Source organism: Mustela putorius, unplaced genomic scaffold (genome assembly GCF_011764305.1).
Source record: "Mustela putorius furo isolate JIRA1106 unplaced genomic scaffold, ASM1176430v1.1 tig00000743_pilon_pilon_pilon, whole genome shotgun sequence".
Classification (NCBI taxonomy): domain Eukaryota; kingdom Metazoa; phylum Chordata; class Mammalia; order Carnivora; family Mustelidae; genus Mustela; species Mustela putorius.
Window position 1 is genome coordinate 4,533,674 of NW_025421464.1, and position 25,526 is coordinate 4,559,199.

General features: G+C 41.3%; 1 protein-coding gene across 1 annotated transcript in view; it reads right to left on the reverse strand.

Annotated features, from left to right (window-relative positions):
- LOC101671791 (transient receptor potential cation channel subfamily C member 4 associated protein) overlaps positions 1–25,526 on the reverse strand; it is a 66,774-nt gene that overhangs the window by 14,612 nt on the left and 26,636 nt on the right. Inside the window, exons 7-9 of the mRNA XM_004746569.3 lie at positions 20,356–20,563; positions 12,540–12,725; positions 1,583–1,749 (exon numbers count right to left, since the gene is read on the reverse strand). Of these exons, the coding sequence (XP_004746626.2) occupies positions 1,583–1,749; positions 12,540–12,725; positions 20,356–20,563 (561 nt within the window). The remainder of the gene's footprint in view (positions 1–1,582; positions 1,750–12,539; positions 12,726–20,355; positions 20,564–25,526) is intronic.

Here is a 25,526-nt window from a genome sequence, read left to right on the forward strand (position 1 = left end):
TGAGCAAGGAACCTGATGGGGGACTTAATCCCAGGACCCTAGGATCATGATCTAAGCCGAAGGCAGATGCCCAACTGAGCAAGCCACCCAGGCGTCCTCAGATGCCAATTCTAACAGACACTTCAAACCTAACTTGTTCAAACTAAATTCCTTACCTTTCTCCCTATGCCTCTGTCCCTCACCCCCAACTCCCTAACTCACAGTCTTAACCATCTCAGTCAATGGCCAATCCATCCTCCCACCTGCTTGGGCCAAAAACCTTGGAAGAAGTTACAGGGCGCCTGGGTGGCTCAGTGGGTTAAAGCCTCTGCCTTCAGTTAAGGTCATGATCCCAGGGTTCTGGGATCAGCCCCACATTGGGCTCTCTGCTCAGCAGGGAGCCTGCTTCCTCCTCTCTCTCTCTCTGTCTGCCTCTCTGCCTACTTATGATCTCTGTCAAATAAATAAATAAAATCTTTAAAAAAACAAAACAAAAAAAACCTTAGAAGAAGTTAAAGAAGTTACCCTTAATCCCTCTCTCATGCCCACATTCAAACCTGCAGCAAATTCAATCTGTTCTATCTTCAGAATATATCCAGAACACAAGAACTTGTCACCACCCCCTTCCACCAACATGCTGGTCCTGGCTACGATCATCTCTTCCACAAAGCAGCCAGAAGGAAACACCACGATGTCCTGAAAATGGCCAATGAAAGCCCGACACGGTCTGACCCCCACAGTCCCTCCCCACCTCTGCCTCGCTGCCTGTTCCCTACTGTCCCACCAACCCACTGGGTGGGGGGGGGGCACCTCCCACTTCGGCACTTGCTCCCTCTACCAGGTAGGCTGCCAGGGTATCAGCGTGCCCCGCCCCCTCACGTTCCTCACAACGTCTCCATGCTGCATGTCAACTTTTCAGTGAGTCTCCTCCCTGGCTACCCTGTCCAAAATGGGGATGACTGCACCAGTCTCACACAGAGTTGTTGTGACCGTCCAGTGTCGACTGAAAAAGGAGCTTAAGGACTGTTGAGTGCCCCGCCCCCATCACCTACCTTTTCTCATCCACAGGACAATGATTGGCCAGTGGAGAAGGCCATTTCTCCGCCATCTTGAAGAGGAGCACTATATAGTTCCAGGGCTCTCTTTCTCCCTTTGGAGGTTACAGACCCTTGCTCCTCCCTGTTAGAACTGCTTCAAGGGTCAGGGAACCTCAGCATATCCGGAGCCCCTGAAGCTGCCCAGTTTTTGTAATCCAACACAGCTCTGGGCTCTGGCCATCACCCTGAGCCCCCACTGGACTGGCAGGTCCTCTAGTACATCTCCAGGGCAGTCACCTTGCCACAGTAACCTTTACTCTTCATATTAACAAGGTCTGGTAACATGGCCAAGCCACCAGCTCCTGCCCTGGGAACCAATGCTCTGCCCAGAAATGCTGCCCCACGGCAAGCTACGGTGGAAAAGGTTCTGGACTCTGGAATGAGACCAGTTTCCTGATGCATAGAACAGAGGGAACGAAAATGAGCCCCATGCCTAGCGGGGCTACAGACACAGTAGTGGCACGCAAGTGGCTCCTCCTGTTCTGAGACGTGGGGGAGGGGCCCACCTGGTTTCGCTGACGCCCCATCAGCAGCACACAGAGAACATAGAGCACTTCCAGTTTGTACATGATCTCATGCATAATCTTCATCGACTGCGGCAGCTGGGTCCTGGTGGAAGTGTGAGGCAGGCCATTCTCCTCAGAGGCCCCTGGGGGAGGGAACACAATGGAGGCTGGGACAGCCACCAAGAGAGAAGATTGAGTCACTGCTTGTGAGGAAACATGTTTCTGCCCCTCAAAGCCAGTCTGGACAGACCTGAGGTAACAGAGCCATTGGACTGGCCCCTGAGGCCATGCCAGAGACTTTGAAAGCCACAAAATCCCCTCCAGCTCCCCAAGGGCCAGGCAAGCTTAGAAACTTAGAAAAACTGACTCTGTGCATTTTAAGGAAAAAAATTCTATAGTATGGGGACAGGTGTTAACTAGGCTAACAGCAGTGATCATTTGGCACTATATGCAAATATCGAACCACTATGTTGTACACCTGAAGCTAATATAATGTTGTATGTCAATTATACCTCAACAAAAAAAGGGGGGGAAATCGACTGCAGTTTCGTTGTATTTCATCAACTTTAACACATTCGAAATGCTCTGATGCAGCCAACGCAGTGACGGGATGCATCCCTTATCCCGCCACCATCAGCGAGTGCCCCACGCCCAAGTGCCCACTTCCCTAAGCCACCAATTGTGCCTAACTCTCTTCGGGTCACAAATGACTCTAAGTCTATGGTTCCTCTGCCTCAATTCTACGAGGAGGCACTGCTGAAAGAGAGGGATCCTTCTCCGAGACTTCTTTTCTCCTGTTTTTTCCAAGAACTTTAGAAAGTTTTCTAAGGTACAACTTTCTAAGGCAGACTGGGCACCACCATCACTATGAGTGACACAGACAAACGCATCATCTACTCACAGACCATGTTACCCAGTTTCATTATTAGTAACAACGGCAGCAGCTAAGTCGTATTTCTGGAACACCTGATATGTGCCAGATATCGTGTTTTGGGCATTAGTCAAGCATCCCATTTATTCTACTACCCTGTTAACAAACAAGTCTCAGTGACTCACGCAGGCTGGTGAGGTGAAATCACAGGAAGGCAGCAAGTGCTAGAGGCTGAGGGTTCTGGAGTTACAACTTGTTAGCTGTGTGACACTGGGCCAGTTACCTCCTCACAAGGCCTCGAACTGCCCTGTAGAAGGCCGGGGACGGCAGTGCTGCCGGGGGTGGCTAGGGTAGCTGTGAGGAGTGAATGAGAACACAAGAAAAGCCCAGCACCTGGTTCTTGGGAAGCCTCCCTCTTAGGTCCTTTTTATTTTTATTTTATTTTTTTTAAGTCTCTATTATTTTAAAAGAGCACTGGTCAGAGTCAGAAGTACTTAGGGTTTATGTCCCCTCAGTTTTCTTCATCTTTAAGGTGAAAGAATGAAGCAGTAAATATTAAGATGCTTCCAAGCTCCCACTGGAACTGCTGCCCTTAGAGGCCTTTGGCAAAGGGCCAGAAAAACCACATGGAGCAGAGCAGTGGTTATCAAATCATATTTGGGTAAGGAGCACGCGCAAGTCTGGTGACTTCTGCAGGGTGATACCATGCCTCAAGAACCCTAGCGACTCTGCCCTACAGACGTGGGACTATTTTTTCCAGCCATATTATGGCACTAATACAAAGTCACAATGCTGGGAGACGACCAGTCGTGGGGTGAGGAAGACTGAGGGGCAGCGTGGCACAGGACTCAAGAGCACAGCCCCAGGGCGCCTGGGTAGCTCAGTGGGTTAAAGCCTCTGCCTTCAGCCCAGGTCATGATCAGCATCCTGGGATCGAGTCCCGCTTTGGGCTCTCTGCTCAGCAGGGAGCCTGCTTCCCCCTCTCTCTGCCTGCCTCTCTGCCTGCTTGTAATCTCTATCAAATAAATTAAATAAATAAAAAATTAAAAAAAAAAAAAAAAAAAAGAGCACAGCCCCTGAGCCAGGCCGCTAGGTCTGAACCCCAGCTCTGCTCTTCACCAGCTGGGTGGCCTTGGGCAAACCGGTGGATGTCACTCTGCTTCAGTATCTGTCCTCACCTGTAAAACTGGGATGACGGCAACAGTACCGATCTTACCCATGATGCCAAGATGAAAGGATTTAGTATATTCAAAGCACTGCAAGCAATACCCGGCACACGTCAAGAACACGTGAGTGTATGTTCAATAGAAACAAAACACTTGCGTTTTTTCTGCAAATGCTCGCTTGCTACTTGGTTTTTTTCCTTTTCATCTGCAACTAAAAATGGCAGTGAGCAAAGACTTAAGAAAAATTTACTGGAGAAAACCGAACTGAGAAAATGCTATCTCAAAAAACATGTATTTGCCTGCATGTTGGGAGAAAAATCATAATTACTCAATTTCCATGTTGGGACTCCTTGGCCCAGCTCCCAGAACAGTTTAAGAGTCAACTCATTTGTGGAGAGACTGAGAAGAGCTATCATGTAGATCCTGCCTCCACGGCACACTTGCTGCGTGGCCTCGAGAGCCTCAGCGTCCTTGTCACCCAGCTCAGGGGGCTCGGGGGCGACTGCAGGACAGGAAGTCTACGGGAGGAGCAGGCACAGCAAATGGCAAGCCCTCCTCAGTAATAAATGTCTGTGGAGAAACAGAAACACAGGCAGCTTGGACTCAACCCCGAGGAACTGCCAGTCTTCGGTGCCTGGTTTGCACAGGCCAGACAAGGAAGTCTTTGGTTAAGTTTTTTTTTTTTTTTAAATGCAGTTCTTAAAGCGATGGCCAGAGCTTAGCAACAAGGTTCATTCCCAAGGATGAGGCTGGGCAAACTAGTTTGAGAGGCCAATGCTGCCCCCCAAATCTCTTCAGTGCCACAAACTGATTCAAGGGGTCTCCAACTTTATGTCCATATTGGGGCACAGGCACTCTTTTTTTTTTTTTTTAAACAGCTTTGGGCTACAATTCACATACAATTCACCCACTTGGAGTGTACGATTCAGTGGTTTTTAGCATATTCACAGAGCTGTGTAGCCATCACTACAACTGACTTTAGAGCATCTTGTCACGCCAAAAAGAAATCCTTCACTCACTGGCAGCCAATCCCCGTTCACCACCAAACCCCTCATCCCTAGGCATCCACTAAAGTACTTTCTGGCTCTATGGAACTGCCTGTTTGGGACATTTCATATAAACGGAATCACCTATGTGACCCTTCACGCCCAGCTTCTTTCACTTAGAATGATGGTTTCAAGATTCACTCGGGGTAGCATGTGTCAGGACTCCATTTTTCAGATCGCAGAGGAACACTGCACTGTATGCACAGACCACATTCTCTTATCCATTTACCAGCTGATGAACACTTGGGTGGTTTTCAGATACTGATTACTATAAATCTGCAGCTGTGAGTACTCATGTGGAAGTTTTTACGTCAATATGTTCTCATTTCTCTTGAAAACATAACTAGGACTGGAACTTCTGGGTCATATGGCAACTCTGTTTAGCCTTTTGAGGAACTGTTCGAAAACTGCCAGACTGTTTCCCAAAATGGCCGACCACTTTACACGCCCACCAACAGAGAGCGAGGATTCTGATTTCTTCACATCCTTGTGCCAACACTTGCCATCATCTATCTTTTGATGATAGGCATCCTAGCAGGTATGAAGTAGTATGTGATTGTGGTTTGGATTTGCATTTCTCTGACGATTAATGATGTTGGGCATCTTTTTAATGTGTTTATTGGCTATCTGGTCACCTGCCGTAGAGAAATGCCCATTTAGGTCCTATGCCCACATTTCGAAGTGCATTGTCTTTAGATCATCGAGCTGTAGGAGTTCTTTACAAATTCCAGATTCAGTCCCTTATAACTATTAATTATTATTAGACATATGCTTTGTAGCTAGTCCATTTCTGCAAAGAAGCCAGTTGGGATTTTGACAAGGGACTGTGCCCAATCTGTAGACAGACATATAGCTCAACATGTGGAGTATGAACCTTAACAATACCAAGCCTTCCAACCCATGAACACGAGTATCTTTACGTTTATTTAGGTCCTCTTTCATTTCTTTCAATATTGAAGATGTTTTGCAATTTTGAGAGTGTCAGTTTTGCATTTCTTTGTTAAATTTATCCCTAAGCTTTTGACTCTTTTTGATGCTTTTGTATAGGAAATTGTTTTCTTAATTTCATTTTGGTTTGTTCATTGCTACTGTATATAAACACAATTACGTATACTGACCTTGTATTCTGAAACTTTTCTTAACTCACTTATTAGTTTCATGGGACTGGATTCCTTAGGTTTTTCCCTAAATAAGATCATGTCGGGGCGCCTGGGTGGCTCAGTGGGTTAAGCCGCTGCCTTCGGCTCAGGTCATGATCTCAGGGTCCTGGGATCGAGTCCCGCATCGGGCTCTCTGCTCAGCAGGGAGCCTGCTTCCTCCTCTCTCTCTCTCTCTGCCTGCCTCTCTGCCTACTTGTGATCTCTCTCTGTCAAATAAATAAATAAAATCTTAAAAAAAAAAAAAAAAGATCATGTCGTCTCCTAAGAAACACAGTTTAACTTCTTCCTAATCCGGATGGTTTCTATTTTCTCTATCTTGACTAACTGCCTATCCAGAACCCCCAACAGAGCATTAAGCCAAAGTGGCAGAAGCAGGCATTCTTGTCTTGTGCCTGTGTCTTAGTTGAAAAGATTTCAGTGTCAGTGTACTATGAAGTATGTTGGGTGTGGGTTTTCGTAGATGTTCTTTAACAGACTAAGGCAATTCCTTCCTATTCCTAGTTAGAGTGTTTTTATCAGGAAGGCATGCTGGATTTTGTGTGAGGCATTTCTGCATCTACTAAAATGATCATGTAAATTTTTGTCCTTTGTTCTACTGAAACAAGGTATACATCAACTGATTCTTATTGAATCAACCCTGAATAAATCCTACTTATTCATATATATATACATGGTCAAGTGTTTAATCTTTGTACATTGCTGTATTTGGTTTACTAGTATATTCTTGGGAATTTTTACATCTATATTCATAAGAGATATTGGTCTGTGCTTTCCTTGTAGTGTCTTTGGTTTGGGTATCAGGTTAATAATGACTTCATAAGATGAGTTGGGAAGTGTTTCCTCTTCTTCTATTTTGTGGAAGTCTGTGACATAATGGTGTTAATTCTTCTTTAAATGGTTGGCATAATTCACCAGTGAAGCCATACTAATTCAAATTACTTGTTATAGGTCTATTCAGATTTTCTTTCGTCTTGAGTCAGCTGCAGGATTTTTGTCTTTCTTATCAGCTGTCTGTTTCATCCAAGCTGTCTAGTTTGCTGGCACACAAATGTGTATGGTATTCTCTGAGTCCTTTCTAGCTTTGTAAGCTTGGTTGTCATGTCCTCTCTTTCATTCCTGGTTTTCGTAGTTTCAATCTTGTCTTTTTTTTTTTTTTTTTAATCTTGGTCAGTGAAACTCAAGGTTAATTTTGTTGACCCTTTCAAAGAATGAACTATTGGTTTTTGCAGATTTTCTCTATTGTTTTCTATGCTCTGTTTCATTAATTTCTACGCCAATTCTATCATTCTTTCTATCTGCTTGCTTTGAGAGTAGAGCTTGCCTCTTTTTTTTTCAATAACTTAAGGAGAAGAAAATTAAGCCACTGACTTGGGATTTCATTTTGTCAGTTTTTTAAAATGTAGGCATTTATAACTAAAGACTTCTCCCTTATCAGCAGGCTTCAGCTGTATTCCTTAAGTTCTGTATGTTGTCTCCTCGTTTTCATTTGTCTCAAGGTATCTTTAAAAAAATTTTTTTTTAAAAATTAACACATAATGTATTATTAGCCCCAGGGATACAGGTCTGTGAATCACCAGGTTTACACATTTCACAGCACTCACCATAGCACATACCCTCCCCAATGTCCATAACTCCACCACCCTCTTCCTACCCTCCTCCCCACCTGCAACCCTCAGTTTGTTTTGTGAGATTAAGAGTCTCTTATGGTTTGTCTCCCTCCCCATCCCATCTTGTTTCATTTATTCTTTTCCTACCCCACAAACCCCCTACGTTGCATCTCCACTTCCTCATATCAGGGAGATCACATGATAGTTGTCTTTCTCCGATGTCTCAAGGTATCTTTTAATGCTCTTTGTGATTCTGTCTCAGAACCACTGGTTAATTAGAAGTGTATTACTGATTTCCCTGGTTTCTAACATCTGACTGCTAATATCACTCCATTGTGGCTGAAATACATGGTTTGTACAATCTTAATCCTTTTCCCCTTACTGAGGCTTTTTAGTCTATGCTGGAGAATGTTCCATGTGCACATGAGAAAAATATGCATTCCGCGGGGGTTGGGTGGTGTGTTCTAAATGCATCTAGTAAGTCTAGGCAGGTTATTTGCTGCTCAAGTCTTCTGCTTCCTTCTCGATCCTCTGTATAGTTGTTTGCTGCTCCATTACTCGAAGTGGGATTTTCTAGGCTCCAACCACTACCTCTGGTCTGCTTATTTCTCTCTTCAAATCTGTTAGTTTTTGCCTTTTTTTTCCTCTGTTGTTAGATATATGTTTATAACTGTTACGTCTTCTTAACAGACTAATACTTTTGTTATTATAAAATGTCCTTTTTGTCTCTCATAACATTTTTTGCTTTAAAGTCTCTTTCAGGGGGCACTTGGGTGACTCAGTGGGTTAAAGCCTCTACCTTCGGCTCAGGTCATGATCTCAGGATCCTGGGATTGAGCCCTCTGTTGGGCTCTCTGCTCAGCAGGGAGCCTGCTTCCTCCTCTCTCTTCTCTGCCTACTTGTGATCTCTGTCTGTCAAATGAATAAATAAAATCTTTTTAAAAAAATAAATGAAGTCTTTTTCAGTATCAGCCACTTCGGCTTTCTTATGGTTGCTCTTTGCAGGACAAATCTTTTTCTATCCTTTGCTTTCAACCTATTTCTATCTTTGAATAGGAAGTTTGCCTCCTGGGGAGTACCTGCCTGGCTCAGTCAGAAAAACTCCTGATCTCAAGGTTACCTGAGTTCAAGCCCCACATTGAGTGTAGAGCCTACTTAAAAAAAAAAAAGGAAAAAAGAAAAGAAAGTATGCCTCCTGCAGGCTGCATAACAACTGGATCTTTTTTAAAAAAAAATCCAATATGACTAATCTGTTTTTTGGATGAACTGCTTTAATCCATTCATATTCAAGGTTATTACTGATAGAGCTGGATTTACTTCTGCCTTTTTAATTTTTGTTTTCTACATTATCTCATGTGTCTTTTAATTCCCCTATTTCTCTTATAATACTTTCTTTTGTACTAAGTGAATATTTTCTGGTATAACACTGTAATTCCTTTAATGACTTCCTCACTGTATTTTTAAAGTTACTTTCTTTGCAGTTGCTATAGGGTTTGCCACATACATTTTAATTTGACAGAATCTTTCCAGATTTATACTAATTCCAGAGTTCCTACACAACTCTATTCCTTCTCCCTTTTCTGTGCTATTATTGTTACACATTCTACATCTAAGATGCTAACCATCAAACAATTTATTTTACAATACGTTGCATGCATTATTACACAATACTGTGTTGTAACTAATGATTACTTATAATGTCTGTTCAAGAAGCTGAGGGAAGAAAGTAAATATTAATAGAGTTTGTTATATTGATCCTCTTACCATTTTAGTTCTCCTCATTGATTAGCGTTGATTCAAGTTACCATCTCATATAATTTCCTTACTGCAATACAACTCTGATCCTGCCCAAGATCCCAAAAAATTTGGTCCCACAAAGTTTCTTTGTGCTGTTACTGTCTCAAGTATATTTCTGTATGTCACAGATTCAACAATGTATTATAAACCTACGGTTTTACCTAACCGCTTTTTAAATTCGTTAATGAAAGAAGAAGAAATGGGCATTTATATTGTCTTTTATGATTATGTAATTGCCTGCAGTAATGCTCCTTGCTGTTCTGTGTAGATTTAAATTACTGTCTGAGGTCACTTGCTTTCAGCCTGAAGAAATTCCCTTGGTATTTCTCAAAAGGCAGAGGTATCAGTAACAAATTCTCTTTTTGTTTAGCAATTTCTTTATTTCACCTATGTTTCAGAAAGAAAGTTTTGCTGCTGAGAGTTTTTTTTCTTTCAGCACTCTGAATAGGTTATCTCACTGCTTTCTGACCTCTGTTATTTCTGAGAAGTCGGCGATCAATCTTACTGAGATATTCTTGAACACAGGAGTTGTTTTTCTCTTGCTACTTCCAAGATTTTCTCTTTGTCTTCCAACATTTTTATCATGATGCGTCTGGGTGTAAATCTCGGAGTTTATGTTACTTCCAGTTCTTTGGGCTTCTCAGACGTGTACATTAATGCTTTTCAAATTTGGGAAGTTTTTAGCCACTATTTCTTCAAACATTCTTCTTGCTCCTTTCAGTGAGTTTTTCATTCCAGTTACTTAGAATTTAATAAACCACAGGACTTCCATCTGGCTCTTTTTTCTATCTCCTATCTCTTTACTGATATTCTCAATCTGATGTAGTCACAGATTCTTTAGCTTCTCTTCTTTTTTAAAAAATTTTTATTTGTCAGAGAGAGAGAATGAGAGAGAGAGAGAGAGGGGGCAGAGGCAGAGGGAGAAGCAAACTCCCCACCAAGCAAAGAGCCTGATGTGCCACTCAATCCCAAGACTCTGGGATCATGACCTCAGCCAAAGGCAGATGCTTAACTGACTGAGCCACCCAGGTGGCCCCTCTTTTACTTCTTTAAGCATAGCTTCCTTTAGTTCTTTGGCCAACCTTATATTGGGTGCTCTGAAGTCTCTTAGAACTGCTTTCTGGGCTGTCTCACAAGCAACTTCTGTTGCCTGTTTTCTTCTGTGTATGGGCTGTACTTTCTTTGCATATCCCCAATTTTATTAAAAAAATGACATTTTAAGTAAATAATTCAGCAACTCTGATTCTCCTTCCCTTTTTTCAGGGCTTGTTGTTATTTCTTTGTTCATTTCTTCAGTGACCTGGGAGCTTATTTCAGTGAAATCTATTTCTCCATGGCCTAGGGAGGACTTTGGTGTTTTGTCTCAGTGTGTGCAGCCGTGGGTATGTTTACAGTCTCCCTGGATGACGGTGTTTTAGCAGGGCTCTCTATGGCTCTTCCCTTGATCTCTCTGTTAAGATTTCTGCCTCATCTGGTATGAAACCCAGCTGTCAGACTCCACTAATTGCTGGCTGAACGCTCTACTTTTGACAATGCCTTGGGGCATAAAGCACTCCAAAGTCTAATCCAATTAAAATTGGGCAAAGGTAGTTTTTGAGTCTGAGTTGGTTTTGATCTCAGAAGAACTCTGCTAAGTTGTCTGCCTGGTTCTTGGGGGTAAACTATATTAAGCCTATTGTTTAGCTTTTTGTTCTCACTTAAGAGCTAACAGCCTCCTTTTATTTGCTTACCACCAAAATCTACACTGTTTTTGAGAACACCCTTAGCTTTGAACTTCCCTACTTTCTGTTCTTACCTATTAATTCTCCTCCTGGCACTCTTCTGGTGCCACTACTCTGAGCAAGGTCAGCAGACTCTAAGCCTTCTCAGCTTGCATGCTGCATGGAGATCCTCGCATGGAATCTCTCTGTCCTACAAGTGGGTTGAGGCAAGGGCAACAGGGTCACAGAATTCTTGCTTGCCAGGCCTCGGGCACAGCTTCTGCACTGAGTGTAGTACAGAGGCAGGCGGGGGAAAGGGGCCCCTGGCATTATGTGAAATAAGCGAATTAAATGAAATAAGTCAGAGGAAGACAAATACTGTGTAATATCACTAATATGTGGAATCTAAATAAGTCAAACTCAGAGAAATAGAACGCTGGTTACCAGAGAGGTTGGGAGAAATAGGAAGATAGTGGTCAAAGGGTATACACTTTCAGTTCTAAAATTAACAAGTTCTGGGCATCCAATGTACTGCGTGGTGATTATAGCTAGTAATATCTGAATGATGCTAATAAAAAAGCGGATCTTAAATGTTCTCACCACCAAAAAAATGATAATTATGTGATGAATGAGGGGCTAATGCTCTGCTGATAGTCATTTTGCAATATATAAATGTATCAAATTAACATGCTACACACTTTAAACTTACACAAGGTTATAAATCTATGGTATCTCAATAAAGTTGGGGCAGGGAGTCCCTGGCCTGTAGGATACACTCATCAAGAATTCAACCTCTTCAACCTGGAATTGGAGGGGATGAGAAAAGCTGGTGGTCTGCCCTCCTCGTCAATGGTGAGAAACCATATTCCTTGTTTGGAAATCCTGTCCCCTGTTGAGGGTTGTACCCTTTTGGCCACACCTGCCCACGGTGGAACTTCCAACACGCAGGACTTCAAATGTCACAGACTCTCACTGTTCTGAATTTTAGCAGATTGTCTGGAGGATCTCCTCATTTATTGTAAACCCTTAGAACAACTTTCACAGACTTTACACGGATGGTTTTTTTGTTTATAGGTTTTGTTTATAGTTGCCATAGAGAACAGGTCCACAGAGCTCCACACACTGCCATCCTGGAAACAGAACTCCTCTTCACTTTTACAATGCGAATTCCTCTATTTGTACAATCGGACCCCATCCTGCTGGCCAGAGTCAAATGTTTAAGGGTTGAGCATCTGACGCAAGATGGGCCAGAGCCCTTCACCAGGAAGCTGTTGCTGAAACTAGAAGTCTACTCATCGGAGTAGAGAAGAGAATACCGGAACCATGGAGAATGAAGAGACTTGGAGAGCACTCTCTGAGTTCCTAAGAATGCTCTAGTTATTGGAACCGGCCAATCCCTTTGCCCTTCTTTCAGGTCCACTCTCAGAGAGTTCAAAGAAGTTTCTGTCACTAGCTTTCAAAAGTGTCTTAACAGTTATGATCTAGGACTTTCCTGAGGAAAAGTCTACTTTGAGCAAATTTCAATTAATCCTCATTGGAAAAGAGGTCAAGAATGGCTCCAGGCGCCTAAGGGAAAGATCCCCACCTCACAGAAAACCCACTCCAAGTACCTTGATTGTGTTCGGATTCTTCATTCGCTACTCGCATCAGGGCGTCCAGCACCAAAGCATTGTCTAGCCATGTGTACCACTCCTCCAGCTCCTGAAGGAAGCTAGCTGTGCCCGTTGACTCTGATACCTTTCGGGTTGCAAGCTTGCAAAGTCGCTCAACAAAGCCAGGGATGCTGAGAAGGGCCGCTGCCAAGGAGAGAACAAAGGAATGCATTTTCAAAACAGAAACAGCTCTAAAACCTTGAACAATGAGCCTGTTCTTGATCTACATGATAGGAATGATTTTGACAGTAGCTAGTCAGAGTTTCTTTGCAAAATGAAATGCTAAGCCAAGTAAAATAGTACTTAAGTTAGAGAAACAAGTTTGATACCAGGTGCAGGGAAACAGACTCTTTTACATGTACTGGTGGGGGAAAGAAATTGGAATCACTTTAATTTCTTAAACCTGTGTGTCTTTGAGCCAGGAGGCTCATTTCTGGAGATTTCCTGCAAGGAAATAATCAATCACATGTACAAAGATATTCAATGATGTGGATTCTACAATAGCAAAAAGATAAAGATAACTCACAGTCATCAACAGCATATCAATTAAACATAAAATATCCCAATACAATAGAATACAACAGACATTGAAAATAACATATATCTTTATACAGAGTGACTCAAAAATATGTTAAAATTTTACTTGTTAGAGGAAAAATTATTAAACAGTACTGGTGTAAGCCCATTTTCTTTAAAAATTTGCTTCTTTAAAATATCCACATAATATACAGGTAAAGAATGAAAGCTATACAACAAGATGTTTACTGTGGCCATTCCTGAGTAGGGGAGGATATAAGTGCTTCTTTTAAAACTACTTCTCTGTGGTTTGATTTTCCTGTAACAAACAGGTCCTACATGTACTAGCAGAAAGAAAGGAGCTTCTTTTTTTTTTTTTTTTTTGGTAAAAAAAGAAAATGAATAATCACTCTCTTATAATCACAACTCTTATTTCCCTTAATCTCATCTTGCTCACAACAGTAAGATGGAAATTCTGATCAGCATAAGAGAACATAATACACTGCAGAGGCAGGGAAATCCAGGTGGTAGATCATGGATCTATCATTTAACCTTCTTTAAAAATAAGGGTTAACATCTCTATGTATTTCCTTATACATGTATAAATCTTCCTGGAAGGACAGAAAACACCAGTGGCTACCAAAGGCAAAGAGAATTAGGCCACTGGAAATAAGAGTGTGGGGGAAACCTTTTCAATGAACACCTTATTTATTTATTTATTTATTTATTTATTTAAAAGATTTTATTTATTTATTTGACAGAGAGAGATCACAAGTAGGCAGAGAGGCAGGCAGAGAGAAAGAGGAAGCAGGCTCCCCGCTGAGCAGAGAGCCCGATGTGGGACTGGATCCCAGGGCCCTGAGATCAGGACCTGAGCCGAAGGCAGCGGCTCAACCCACTGAGCCACCCAGGCGCCCCCAATGAACACCTTTTTAAATCTGTAGATTTTTTTGAACCACATGAATGCATCATCTAACTGAAAATTAATAAACAGGCATTTGATAATACCAAAATATTATTATTAATTTGGGGGGTATAATATGGTATTGGAGTCACTTTTAAAAAGAGTCCCTATCTTGTGGGAACACTGTAATATATGCAGGTTAAATTTTATGATATCTGGGATTTGCTTCAAAATAATTCAAAGTAAGGTAGGAAGGAGTGAATGGGGATACAGATAAAGAGACACTGACACTCGGGGTGCCTGGGTGGCTCAGTGGGTTAAAGCCTCTGCCCTCAGCTCAGGTCATGATCCCAGGGTCCTGGGATCGAGCCCTGCATCGGGCTCTCTGCTCAGCAAAGAGCCTGCTTCCCCACCCTCTCTCTCTGTCTGCCTCTCTGCCTCCTTGTGATCTGTTTGTCCAATAAATAAATAAAATCTTTAAAAAAAAAAAAGGAGACACTGACAGTTAAAGCTAGGTGATGGGGAAATAAGTATCATTATGATGTTATATTGTCATATACTTGTCTCTGTGTGAAAAATTTACACGAAAATTTTTAAAGTAAAATTCAAAAGAAAAACAGGAGAAAATTCTTCAAAAATAAAATAAATTACAACAAATTAGTTAGGATTATACAAAGTCATACAAATTCAGCTCCAGCATAATGCTCAGCAAATAATCTTAGGCCCCTTTCCATCCTCTATAAATTAGTAAGTGACTATACTGCCTGACCTCATTTTTAAAAAAAGCTAATTAAAACTATATTAAAATTAACTTTTCCTCAAACAGTTGAACATGGGGTGCCTGGTGGCTCAGTCAGTTAAGTGGCTGCCTTCAGCTCAGGGTGTAATCTTGGGGCCCTGGGATGGAGTCCTACATGCAGTGGTTTCCCTGCTCACAGGGAATCTGTTTCTCCCTCTCCCCCTGCCCCACCATTGTGCTCACCTACTCTCTCAAATAAATAAAATCGTAAAAAAAAAAAAAAAGTTGAATGTAGAATTAGCACATGACCCAGCAATTCCACTCCTAAGTACACCCACAAATTACTGAAAACAGGTGCCAAATTCATATACACACATTCACAGCAGCACTGCTTCAACTGCCAAAACGGGGCAACAACCCAAATGTCCATCACCAGATGAATGACTAAACAAATTGTGGTATATACAAATAATGAATATTATTCAGCCACGAAAAGAAATGAAACATTGATGAGCTACAGCATAGAGGAACCTCAAAAACATCACGCTAAGTGAAAGCATCAGGATACAAAAAGTCACGTATTCCAGGATTCCCTTTATAACATAGAACAGGATGTCCCTGTTATCTAGAACAGGGACATCCACAACAAAACAGGTAGCTGCCAGGGTTGGAGAGAATGGGGAAGTTCACCTATCTGATGTGTATGCAGTTACCTTCTGGGGTGATGAAAATGTTCTCAAAATAGATGGAGGTGTGCTTGCACACACTGTAAATGTACTAAATGCCACTGAATTATTCACTTTAAGTGGTTTGTTTATGTGACATTCACCATAATTAAAAAAATACACAGGGATAGCTTTTTTGTTTTGAGATACCATTTTTTACTTACTGGCTTGGCAAACATCAGGAAGTTTAAAAAGGCCCTAGACTGGGAATGGTATACGGGATGGGAGAAAATGAACTGGTAAGTTCTTTGCAGGGTTAATCTGTCAACACCCATCAAAGTGTAAAAGGCAAATATCCAGCCCATCATACTTCATACACAAGCCTGTTATTTGTAAGAACAAAAATATTAAAATAAACAAAATCTCCATCAATCAAGGATGGTTTAGTGAATTGTGGTATACCCATATATTAGAATACTATATAGTTGTGAAAAGGAATCACACAATTCTGTAGGTACTGGAATAGAATGCTTTGTAAGATAAGTGAGGGGCGCCTGGGTGGCTCAGTGGTTTAAGCCTCTGCCTTCAGCTCGGGTCATGGTCTCAGGGTCCTGGGATCGACCCCGCATCAGGCTCTCTGCTTGGAGGGGAGCCTGCTTCCCCATCTCCCTCTGCCTGCCTCTCTGCCTACCTGTGATCTCTCTCTCTGTCAAATAAATACATAAAAAATCTTAAAAAAAAAAAAAAAGATGAAGTTAAGTGAAAAAAGCAAGGGGCAGAAGGGTGCTTATTTTATACTACCATCTCTACAGACAGGGAGGAGTTAATCTCTTTCCCTCCTGCATCCCCTGGACTGGGCATGTAGAGAATTTCTTGGGAGGGACACAAGAGAAAATATAACAGGATGCCATGGGGAAAGGGAACAAACTTTCTACTAGATACCCACCCTCTTCTTATTATTATTTAAGAAACTTTTAGATATATATCTTACCTTTTTCCAAAAATAAATAAAGGTGTAGATTCTACATGAAAATCCTCCCAAAGCTAGATTTTTACTCTCAATCTCTTTTACACAGGATGAATGGCTGCAGTTTCTCTGTTCCTCACAGGACAGTTCCTAAGACCTATTCTTCCCACTCTGTGTACTCAACACAGCCCTTCAGATGTGACTGCCCAGCATTCAAAGCTTCTGAGACTCCAATCCCCACCCTGGAGATTCCTAAGCCTTTGTGAATCAACTACCTCTTGAAAAAGTGATGAAAGCTAGGGGCTCTCTCCTAGAAAAAAAAAATCATTGGCCTAATTATACTCATCAAATTATACATAACCTCAGGGAACTGGCACCCAGTGTCACAGTGTCCTTGTAACTCTCACAGCCTTACTGGCAGTGAGCCACAATACTGGTTAATATTAAACTGGCTGACCACTGAAACACAACTTCTGAGAATTTCTGCAAAAGCAGACCTTCCCTCTACTTGTTAACACATCAGTATTTTGAAATATTCCCATAAACTTTTCTCTTCAGTTTAGGCCCCGCTTTCCAGCTGAGAGGATTCTATCTATCTATTGTATTCTATCCTGTCCTAGCTGACAGAAATCAGCGCTTCTTAGCTCATGTCACCTACAAATTGATAATTATCTGGCCTGTGGTTTCATCCACATTTCTGACTAAAATCTTGAATGATTTTTCCCCCTGATGAAACTATCTATTCCCCTCTGAATGGACAGAAGAATAACCAGTAGTTCTGAGAAATCCAAAAATTTGTTAGAGCCTAACATTTTTATTATTATATGCACTCCAGGAAGACAGTATAAATCATTTTGCTGGGCAAGAAAACAGCCACAGCTTATGAAAAACAAAACAAAAAAGCATGTCCCCTTTCCATACTCTTATGGTCCGAATTGTGTCCCCTCCCCCAAATTCGTATGTTGAAGCCTTAATTCATAATATGAATGTATCTGGAGATGGTGGCCTTTAGGGAGGTATTTAAATGGGGTTGTTAAGAGTGGGCCCTAACCCAACAGGGCTGGTCTTCTTATATGAGGAAGAGATACCAGAAGTTCCTTTCTCTTGTACATACACAGAGGAAAGACCACCTGAGGACACAGTGAGAAGGCAGACGCCCACAAGCTAGGAAGGGAGGCCTCACCAGAAACCAATGCTAATGGCACCCTGATGGTGAACCTCTAGCCTCCAGATGGGGGAGAAAATGAACTTCTGTTGTTTAAGCCACCCAGTTATGGTACCTGGTTATGGCAGCCTGAGATGATTATTATACATGCCTCTATTTAAAAGTATTTAGTACTGGAGTTCAACTGAAGCATGCCAACATTGAGGACTAAGATCTTTCTCATTGTACTTGTGATTTAATTATGTTCACCTTGGCCTTCCCAGGGCATGTGACTAGAGAAATGTGTGTGGAGTGGGGGGCAGGGCAACAGGAATTATGGTCAGAGAGCTGGGAAAGGTCAGACCCTGTACAACTTGTGCCAAAATACAACATTTACTAAAACTTCAACTCAAAAGCTGTAAGCAGACATCACATGTAGATTATCTCATGGATTAGTCACACAGGTATACAAGTGAACTTAGTTATTTTATGAAGACTTTCTTTTTTTAATGACTCAAATCAAAGAAACCTGGGTTTGAGGTTAACTCTCAGTTAATTAAAAAAAACCAACTGACTAGAATACCTTGTCCTCCAAGAATGATGGGCAATGCTGGTTTCACTTAAGGCAGCTTATAAACAGGTATGTAAAGGTAATTGATACTAGCAGGATAAAAATAATCTGCCAGAACAGTTTCCTTAAATGGGAAACTGAGATGAAAGTGACCCAGTGCCTCAGCACACACAGGTACCTAATAGTGAACATTTATGACCCTCACCTTCCTAAGCTGTGCAAAGGGGATGCAAACCTCTATTTCACAGGACTACTTGGGAGGGCAAATAAAATCATTCCTAGCTAATGCAGTTACCTCAATGTTTGCTACATAGTGGGAACTTAACAAATGTGAGCTTTCGTCAGTGTGTTTAAATCAGCTTTAAGGTATAATTTAGTTATAATAAAATTCACGTTTTTAAGAATGTATATTTTATGATTTGCTAAAATGAGCACTCCTTAAAAGTCATAAGAAAGAAAAAAAAAAAAAAAAGAAAAAAAAGTCATAAGAAAGGACGGGGGGAAGGGAAGAAAAGCCCACAAAGACCAAAGGAGGGCCTTGGATCTATGGAATCGGGAAGAAAAACGAGCCTGGAGGGGGAACCATGAAACTGGGGTTCACAGAGTTATATATTTCTGTTTTTACATATGACTAAAACATGTAAAATTATATTCCTTAATAACTAGAAATACAGTTCTGACCATTTGGTGTTCGTAACTCCAACACTCACAGAGCTAAGGGAGGACTCACATTCAGTAGTCAGAAGCGAGGCTGCTGTGCTGCACTTAGCAAGTGTGCAGAGCCGGGCCTGGGAATGCACACATGGGGTCAACCAGACTTCAGAAAAGTATTGTTTTCAAAGCATCATCAGGGCTGCCACAGGACGATCATGGCTCTCTACTGCTGCTTTTAAATACTAAGTTTTTATTATTTCACCTTGGTTATTCAGTTAACCCTGAGGCACACAGCTATACGTTAGTCTGTTGATGTTTAAGAACTAGGTTTTAAGACACATAGATATTATAGTTCAAATATGGACCATCTCTACTCTTACAACCAAAACAGATATATGCCAAATTTCCCCCAAATCTGCTTAGACCAGCACAGAAATAGAAAAAAGTTCTCTTGCTACCGAAAAAACAGTAAGTAGGGAACTAACTAATACACTCTCACATGGTTCTAAAATCAAATATATAAATAAATGCATTAATAAGTCCTACTTCCAGGGCGCTTGGGTGGCTCAGTGGGTTAAGCTTCTGCCTTTGGCTTAGGTCATGATCCCAGGGTCCTGGGATCGAGCTCCACAGCAGACTCCTTGCCAGAGAGTCTGCTTCTCCCTCTGCCCCACCCCCAATCATGCATGAGTACGTTCTCTCTCTCTTTCTCTCTCTCTCTCTCTCACACACACAAATCTTTAAAAAAAAAGTCCTACTTCTGCTGTTGTCATCTACCTCTATTCTGGCCACCCCCAACAGGTAACCATTTTCAGTTTCTTGTGCATGCTTTCAGTTAACGCAAATTACATATGAGCAAACAAATACATCTGATCATATTCCCCCATCTCTGCTTTACCACACAAAGTATCATACTATACACACAGCTCTGCATTTTCCTTTTTAACAGTAATACATCTTGAAGATATTTTCTTGTATCAATACACAGAAATCTTCTTCATCCTTTTTTCTTAACAGCCATACAATTTCCCATTACATAAATATTCTAGAAATTAAGTGGCCTCTTGTTTCTGGTATTTTTGTTACTATAATGTTGCAATGAATGACCCTGAATATACATATCCTATATATCTATAACATAAAGACCCAGAAAAGGCCTAGTGATCAAAAGGTAAGTATATTTGTAATTCTGATAAACAATGGTTCTTAACTTTTTTTTTTTTTTTTAAGAGAGAGAGTGCGAGGAGAGGGAGAGAAAGAATCTTAAGCAGGCTCTATGCCCCACACAGAGCCTGACATGGGGCTTGATCTCATGACCCTAAGATCATGACCTGACCTGAAATCAAGAGTCTCATGCTTACCAACTGAGCCACCCAGGTGCCCCTAGTTTTTAACTTTTCTGAGATTCTGAATCAATTCAAAAATCGGATAAGTTACGGACTTTTGCGGCCCCCTAAAATAATGAAGAGATACACACCCACACAAAATGTGCATACTCTAAGTGGACGTTGGAGCCTTCACATGAATCACCCTAGAGATACTGAAAGAGTAGATAATTTATGAAGGGGTCTCAGAGCCATAGTCTCAAAACTCTGAAAATTTAAGAGACCTTACCTTGGTTGATTTCAGCTGCAGAAGGCCCCAAGCTCAAGCTCTTCTTCTGCTGAGCATTTTTGGCAAGTAGTGTGTGCTTATCATCATTCCCTGTATCCATCTCTGAAATGGTGACAGCCAGAATCCGGCAGAAATTAGCAAGCTGCTGCTGATCAAAATTGGATACTAAAGAACTCAGATTGGGGACTTCGTCTAGTCGGATCATTTCCTACAGAAGACACAAACAAAACAATCCCCATGCTCAGTTCATTTGAGGCTGGATGCGCCCCTCTTTTGTATTCCCCTAAAAATGGGACCTAGTAGCTAAACCAACTTAGGTCCAGATCCTGGCCCTGCAAACTGCAGTTGTGCAAATGTAGGTAAGTTATGGAACCTCTCTAAGTATTTGCTCAACTGTCAAATGGGACTGACATGCTTCATAGGACCGGTCTCAGGATTAAATCCTTTGGAGCACCACTATTCTCATTTCTCTTTGTTCATGTGACTCATTTTGTCTATTTGAAAAAGGAAAGAGAAGAAATGCCTACCACGCAAATTTTACCACTCACTCACAAATTGCCATTCCTACTACAGACATTTTCTTTCTAAGAAATACAATATTTCAAATGTAGCTGAAGGCCCCTGTGCACTCCTACCCAGTTGTATTCCCATCTCTCCCACTGGAGGTAACCATTATTTTGAACTGTTTATTGTTTCCATACATGTTCTTATATTTCCATAAAAATATGTGGTATTAAAGCAAAGGAAACAGCAACAAAACAAAAAGGCAACCTACTGAATGGGAAAAGATATTTGCTAAGGATACATCTGATGAGGGGCTAATCACCAATATAAAGAACTCACACAATTCAACACCAAAAATAATCTGATTAAAAATGGGCCAAGGACCTGAATAAACTCTTTTCCAAAGACATCCAGGAGGCCAATAGACCCTGAAAAGATGCTCAGCATCACTGATCATGAGGGAAATACAAATCAAAACCTTACGCCTGTCACAATGGCTAATATTAAAAAGGCAGGAAATGAGAAGTGTCAGAGAGGATGTGGAAAAAAGGACCCCTCATGCACCACTGGTACAAATGTAAACTGGTGCTCCCTCTGTGCAAACAGCTGGAGGTTCCTCAAAAAATTAAAAGTAGAAATACCATATGATCTAGTAATTCCATTACTGGGTATTAACCCCAAGAAAACAAAAATGATAATTTGAAAAGATACATGCACCTCCTACGTTTACTGCAGCATTATTTACAATAACTAAGTATAGAAGAACCCAAGTGTTCATCCATAGATGAATGGATAAAGAAGACATGGTATACATAGCTGATGGAATATTATGCAGCCATAAAGAATGAGATCTTCCCACTTGCAAGGACGTGAATGGATCTAGAGTATAATGCTAAGCAAAATAAGTTACAGAAAAGGCAAATACTCCATGATTTCACTCATATGTGGAATCTAAAAAACAAATAAACGAAACAGATAAAGACTCAAATACAGAGAACTGGTGGTTGTCAGAAGGGAGGGGACTGGGAGGAATGAGCAGAATAGGTCAAAGGGATTAAGAGGTACAAACTTCCAGTTATAAAATAAATAAGTTGTGGGGATGAAAAGTACAGCATGGAGAATACAGTCAATAACACTGTAATAACAATATATGGTGACATGGTGGTCAGCATGGCTTCATGTGTAAAATCTCTGAATCACTATGCTGTAGACCTGAAACCAATATAATATTGCATGTCAATTATACTCCAATAAAAAATAAACCAAAAAATTAAAAAACATATGGTAGTGTTCTAGACGCAATGTGAATGCTACATTATACCTTACTTTTTTGTCAACACTGGAATTTTTTATTTTTTAATTTGGGTCACTTCAGATAAGAAAAAGTTAGTACTTCTTTTTTAACACTTATTTATTTTTAAGTAGGCTCTAGGCCCAAAGTGGGGCTTGAACTCAGGACCCCGAGATCAAGGGTCACATGTCCTACTGACTGAGCCAGTCAGACGTGCCTCAACAGTGGGATGTAACTACTCTGACAGAAGTAGCTCTAATTCATTCATTTTTCACTGCTTTACCCCACTATGTATTTAAACATACATCCATATATATGGATGTATGTTTAGGTGGACTGTAATTTTTCACTATTAAACACTGTTGCAATGACCATTCCTATAGGTGTATGTGTGTGTATGTGTATGTGTACATATAACCAATTACTGAGAGTAAGTGATAGCAGGCATTCTTGTCTTTTTTTTTTTTTAACTTTAACAGGAATATTTCCAAAGTTTTAACATGAATTTTAATGTCTACTTTAAGTTTTGATATCCTATGTCAAACTAATGTGCTTTCCTTTTATTCTTAGCTATTACCATTAATGACTATTGAATTTCATGAAATGCTTTTTATTTGGCTACATTCTTTTTTTTTCTTCTTTAAAATCTGCAAATGTGGGGCACCTGGGTGGCTCAGTGGGTTAAGCCTCTGCCTCTGGCTCAGGTCATAATCTCAGGATCCTGGGATCGAGCCCTGCATGGGGCTCTCTGCTCAGCGGGGAGCCTGTTTCCCCCTCTCTCTCTGCCCGCCTCTCTGCCTACTTGTGATTTCTCTCTCTCTCTCTGTCGCATAAATAAATAAAATCTTTAAAAAAAATCTGCAAATGTGCATTACATGAGCTTCTCTTCTTCTGAAACATCCTTATATCCTCAGATTATAGCTACTACCCTTCATCTCACTAATTCACTTCCACTAGACTGGGTACTTCTCTATCACTGCACATGTCACAGGATCTTGTGATACCTGTTCCTCCATTTTCAAACAAACTCACACTACATTGAGGGAGCTGTGTGTCTTACTTTTTTTCCAGAGCCTCAGCACATAAGACTTGGTAGCAAGGGTCTCAGTAAATGTGAACTGAACAAGTGAATGATTCCCAGAAGCCCCCATGACCTCCGCTCTTAAATCTGGTAATGAAGAACAGGAGTTTGCTGAGGGGCTATTTGGGAACAGCTGCTTCTACCTTTGCCTTTTCCTTCCCCCAGTACACAAAAGTTAGCAATTTTTTTTTTAAATTTTATTCATTTGACAGAGAGAAACACAGCGAGAGAGTGAACGCAAGAAGGGGGAGTGGGACAGGGAGAAGCAGGCCTTCCTCTGAGCAGGGAGCCCGACACAGGGCTCGATTCCAGGATCCTGGGACCACGACCTGAGCCGAAGGCAGACACTCAACAACTGAGTCACCCAGGCACCCCAAAAGTTAGCGACTGTTATGAGAGGAAACTGTAACTTTCAGTCCCATTCCTCTAGCCCTAACTTAGTGTATGGGTCACAAACCAGGTCCCACTGCCCTCCAAGCCCACTTTCTGTGCCATATTTTAATATCTGATACATACAACATATGTTATGAGGCATAACCAAGTGAAGAGCTCTGTGTATCTTTCCCATCACATCTTCCACACTCTCTGCCAGAGGTAACCATAATTGAATTACTTTCCTTTTACTGTTAAAAAAAAAAATAGTTTTAGGGGCGCCTGAGTGGCTCAGTGGGTTAAGCCGCTGCCTTCAGCTCAGGTCATGATCTCAGGGTCCTGGAATCGAGTCCCACATCGGGCTCTCTGCTCAGCAGGGAGCCTGCTTCCCTCTCTCTCTCTCTCTGCCTGCCTCTCTGTCTACTTGTGATTTCTCTCTGTCAAATAAAGAAACAAAATCTTAAAAAAAAATTGTTTTATATGTATGAGTTGAGTTTGCTTATTTCAGAGCTTTATAAGAATGATAATACTAGGAGCACCTGGGTGCCTCAGTCAAGTAAACATCTAGCTCTTGGTTTCGGCTCAGGTCATGATCTCAGAGTGATGAGATCCAGCCCTACACTGGTACCTCCATGCTGAGCTTGGAGCCTGCTTAAGATTCTCTCTCTCTCCCTGTGTCCCTCCCCTGCTCACACTCTCTCTTTAAAAAATATAAAAATAAAAAGATACTACAGTCTTCTGCAACCAACTTCGATCTATTTCTACGATTTAGCTATGTTGTTGCCCATAGCAACAGCTTATTCACTTCCGCAACTCTATAATATTCATTGTGTGAATAGAGAAAATTTATCCATTCTCCTGTTGATGGATCATGGATTTAGCTTCAGTTTTTAACTCGGAAACAATACTATAAACATTCTTTTTTTTTTTTTTTTTTAAGATTTTATTTATTTATTTGAGAGAGAGAGAGTGAGAGTGAGCACAGGCAGACAGAGTGGAAGGCAGAGTCAGAGGGAGAAGCAGGCTCCCTGCGGAGCAAGTAGCCCGATGTGGGACTTGATCCCAGGACGCTGGGATCATGACCTGAGCCGAAGGCAGCTGCTTAACCAACTGAGCCACCCAGGCGTCCCTACTATAAACATTCTTAAGCGTTTCTTGATGTACATGTGCAGAAGTTTTTCTGGAGCAGTGGCTTCTAAACCATTCTGACAATGACCATTAAGAAGAAAACATTTCCATCACAACCCAATAAAACATACATAACTATGTAACAAAAACTTAAATAATACCCTTACATGACACACTTGAATCTTTTCTTTTTTAGCTGGTAGACTCAATGAATGAATTGATTTCACAACCTCTTGGCTTCGATGTAGTGTTTTCACTTCTGAGAACTACTGTTCTGGGATTGGGTTTATCCACAAGCATGCCTGGACATAGACTATAGGTGACCCAGGCACAAGAATGATGTCTCAGCCCTCAAGGTAGTGCTTCCCTAGGTGCTGGGTCACAGGGAATGCACATATTCAACCAGAAAACAAAGAAAGATGAATAGATTCTGCAGAAACAAGAAGGTATCAGCAGTACATAAGTGATTGCAATGATATACATTCTTGGGGTGCCTGGGTAGCTCAGTTAGTTAAGCATCTGACTCTTGATCTCAGCTCAGGTTTGATTTCAGGATTGTGAGTTCAAGCCCCATGTTGGGACCCCATGCTGAGCATGGAGCCTACTTTAAAAAAGAAAAAAAAAAAGCCAAAGAAGGAAAGAAAGGCCAATGATACACATTTTCACCAACGTTTGCTCTCTCTCTCTCTCACTGTGGTCTTAATTTGCATTGCCCTGATCATCGATGAAGTTAAACATATTCTTTTTATGGATTGTTTCTCTTTTGTGAAATGTTTGTTACTATCATTGCCTACC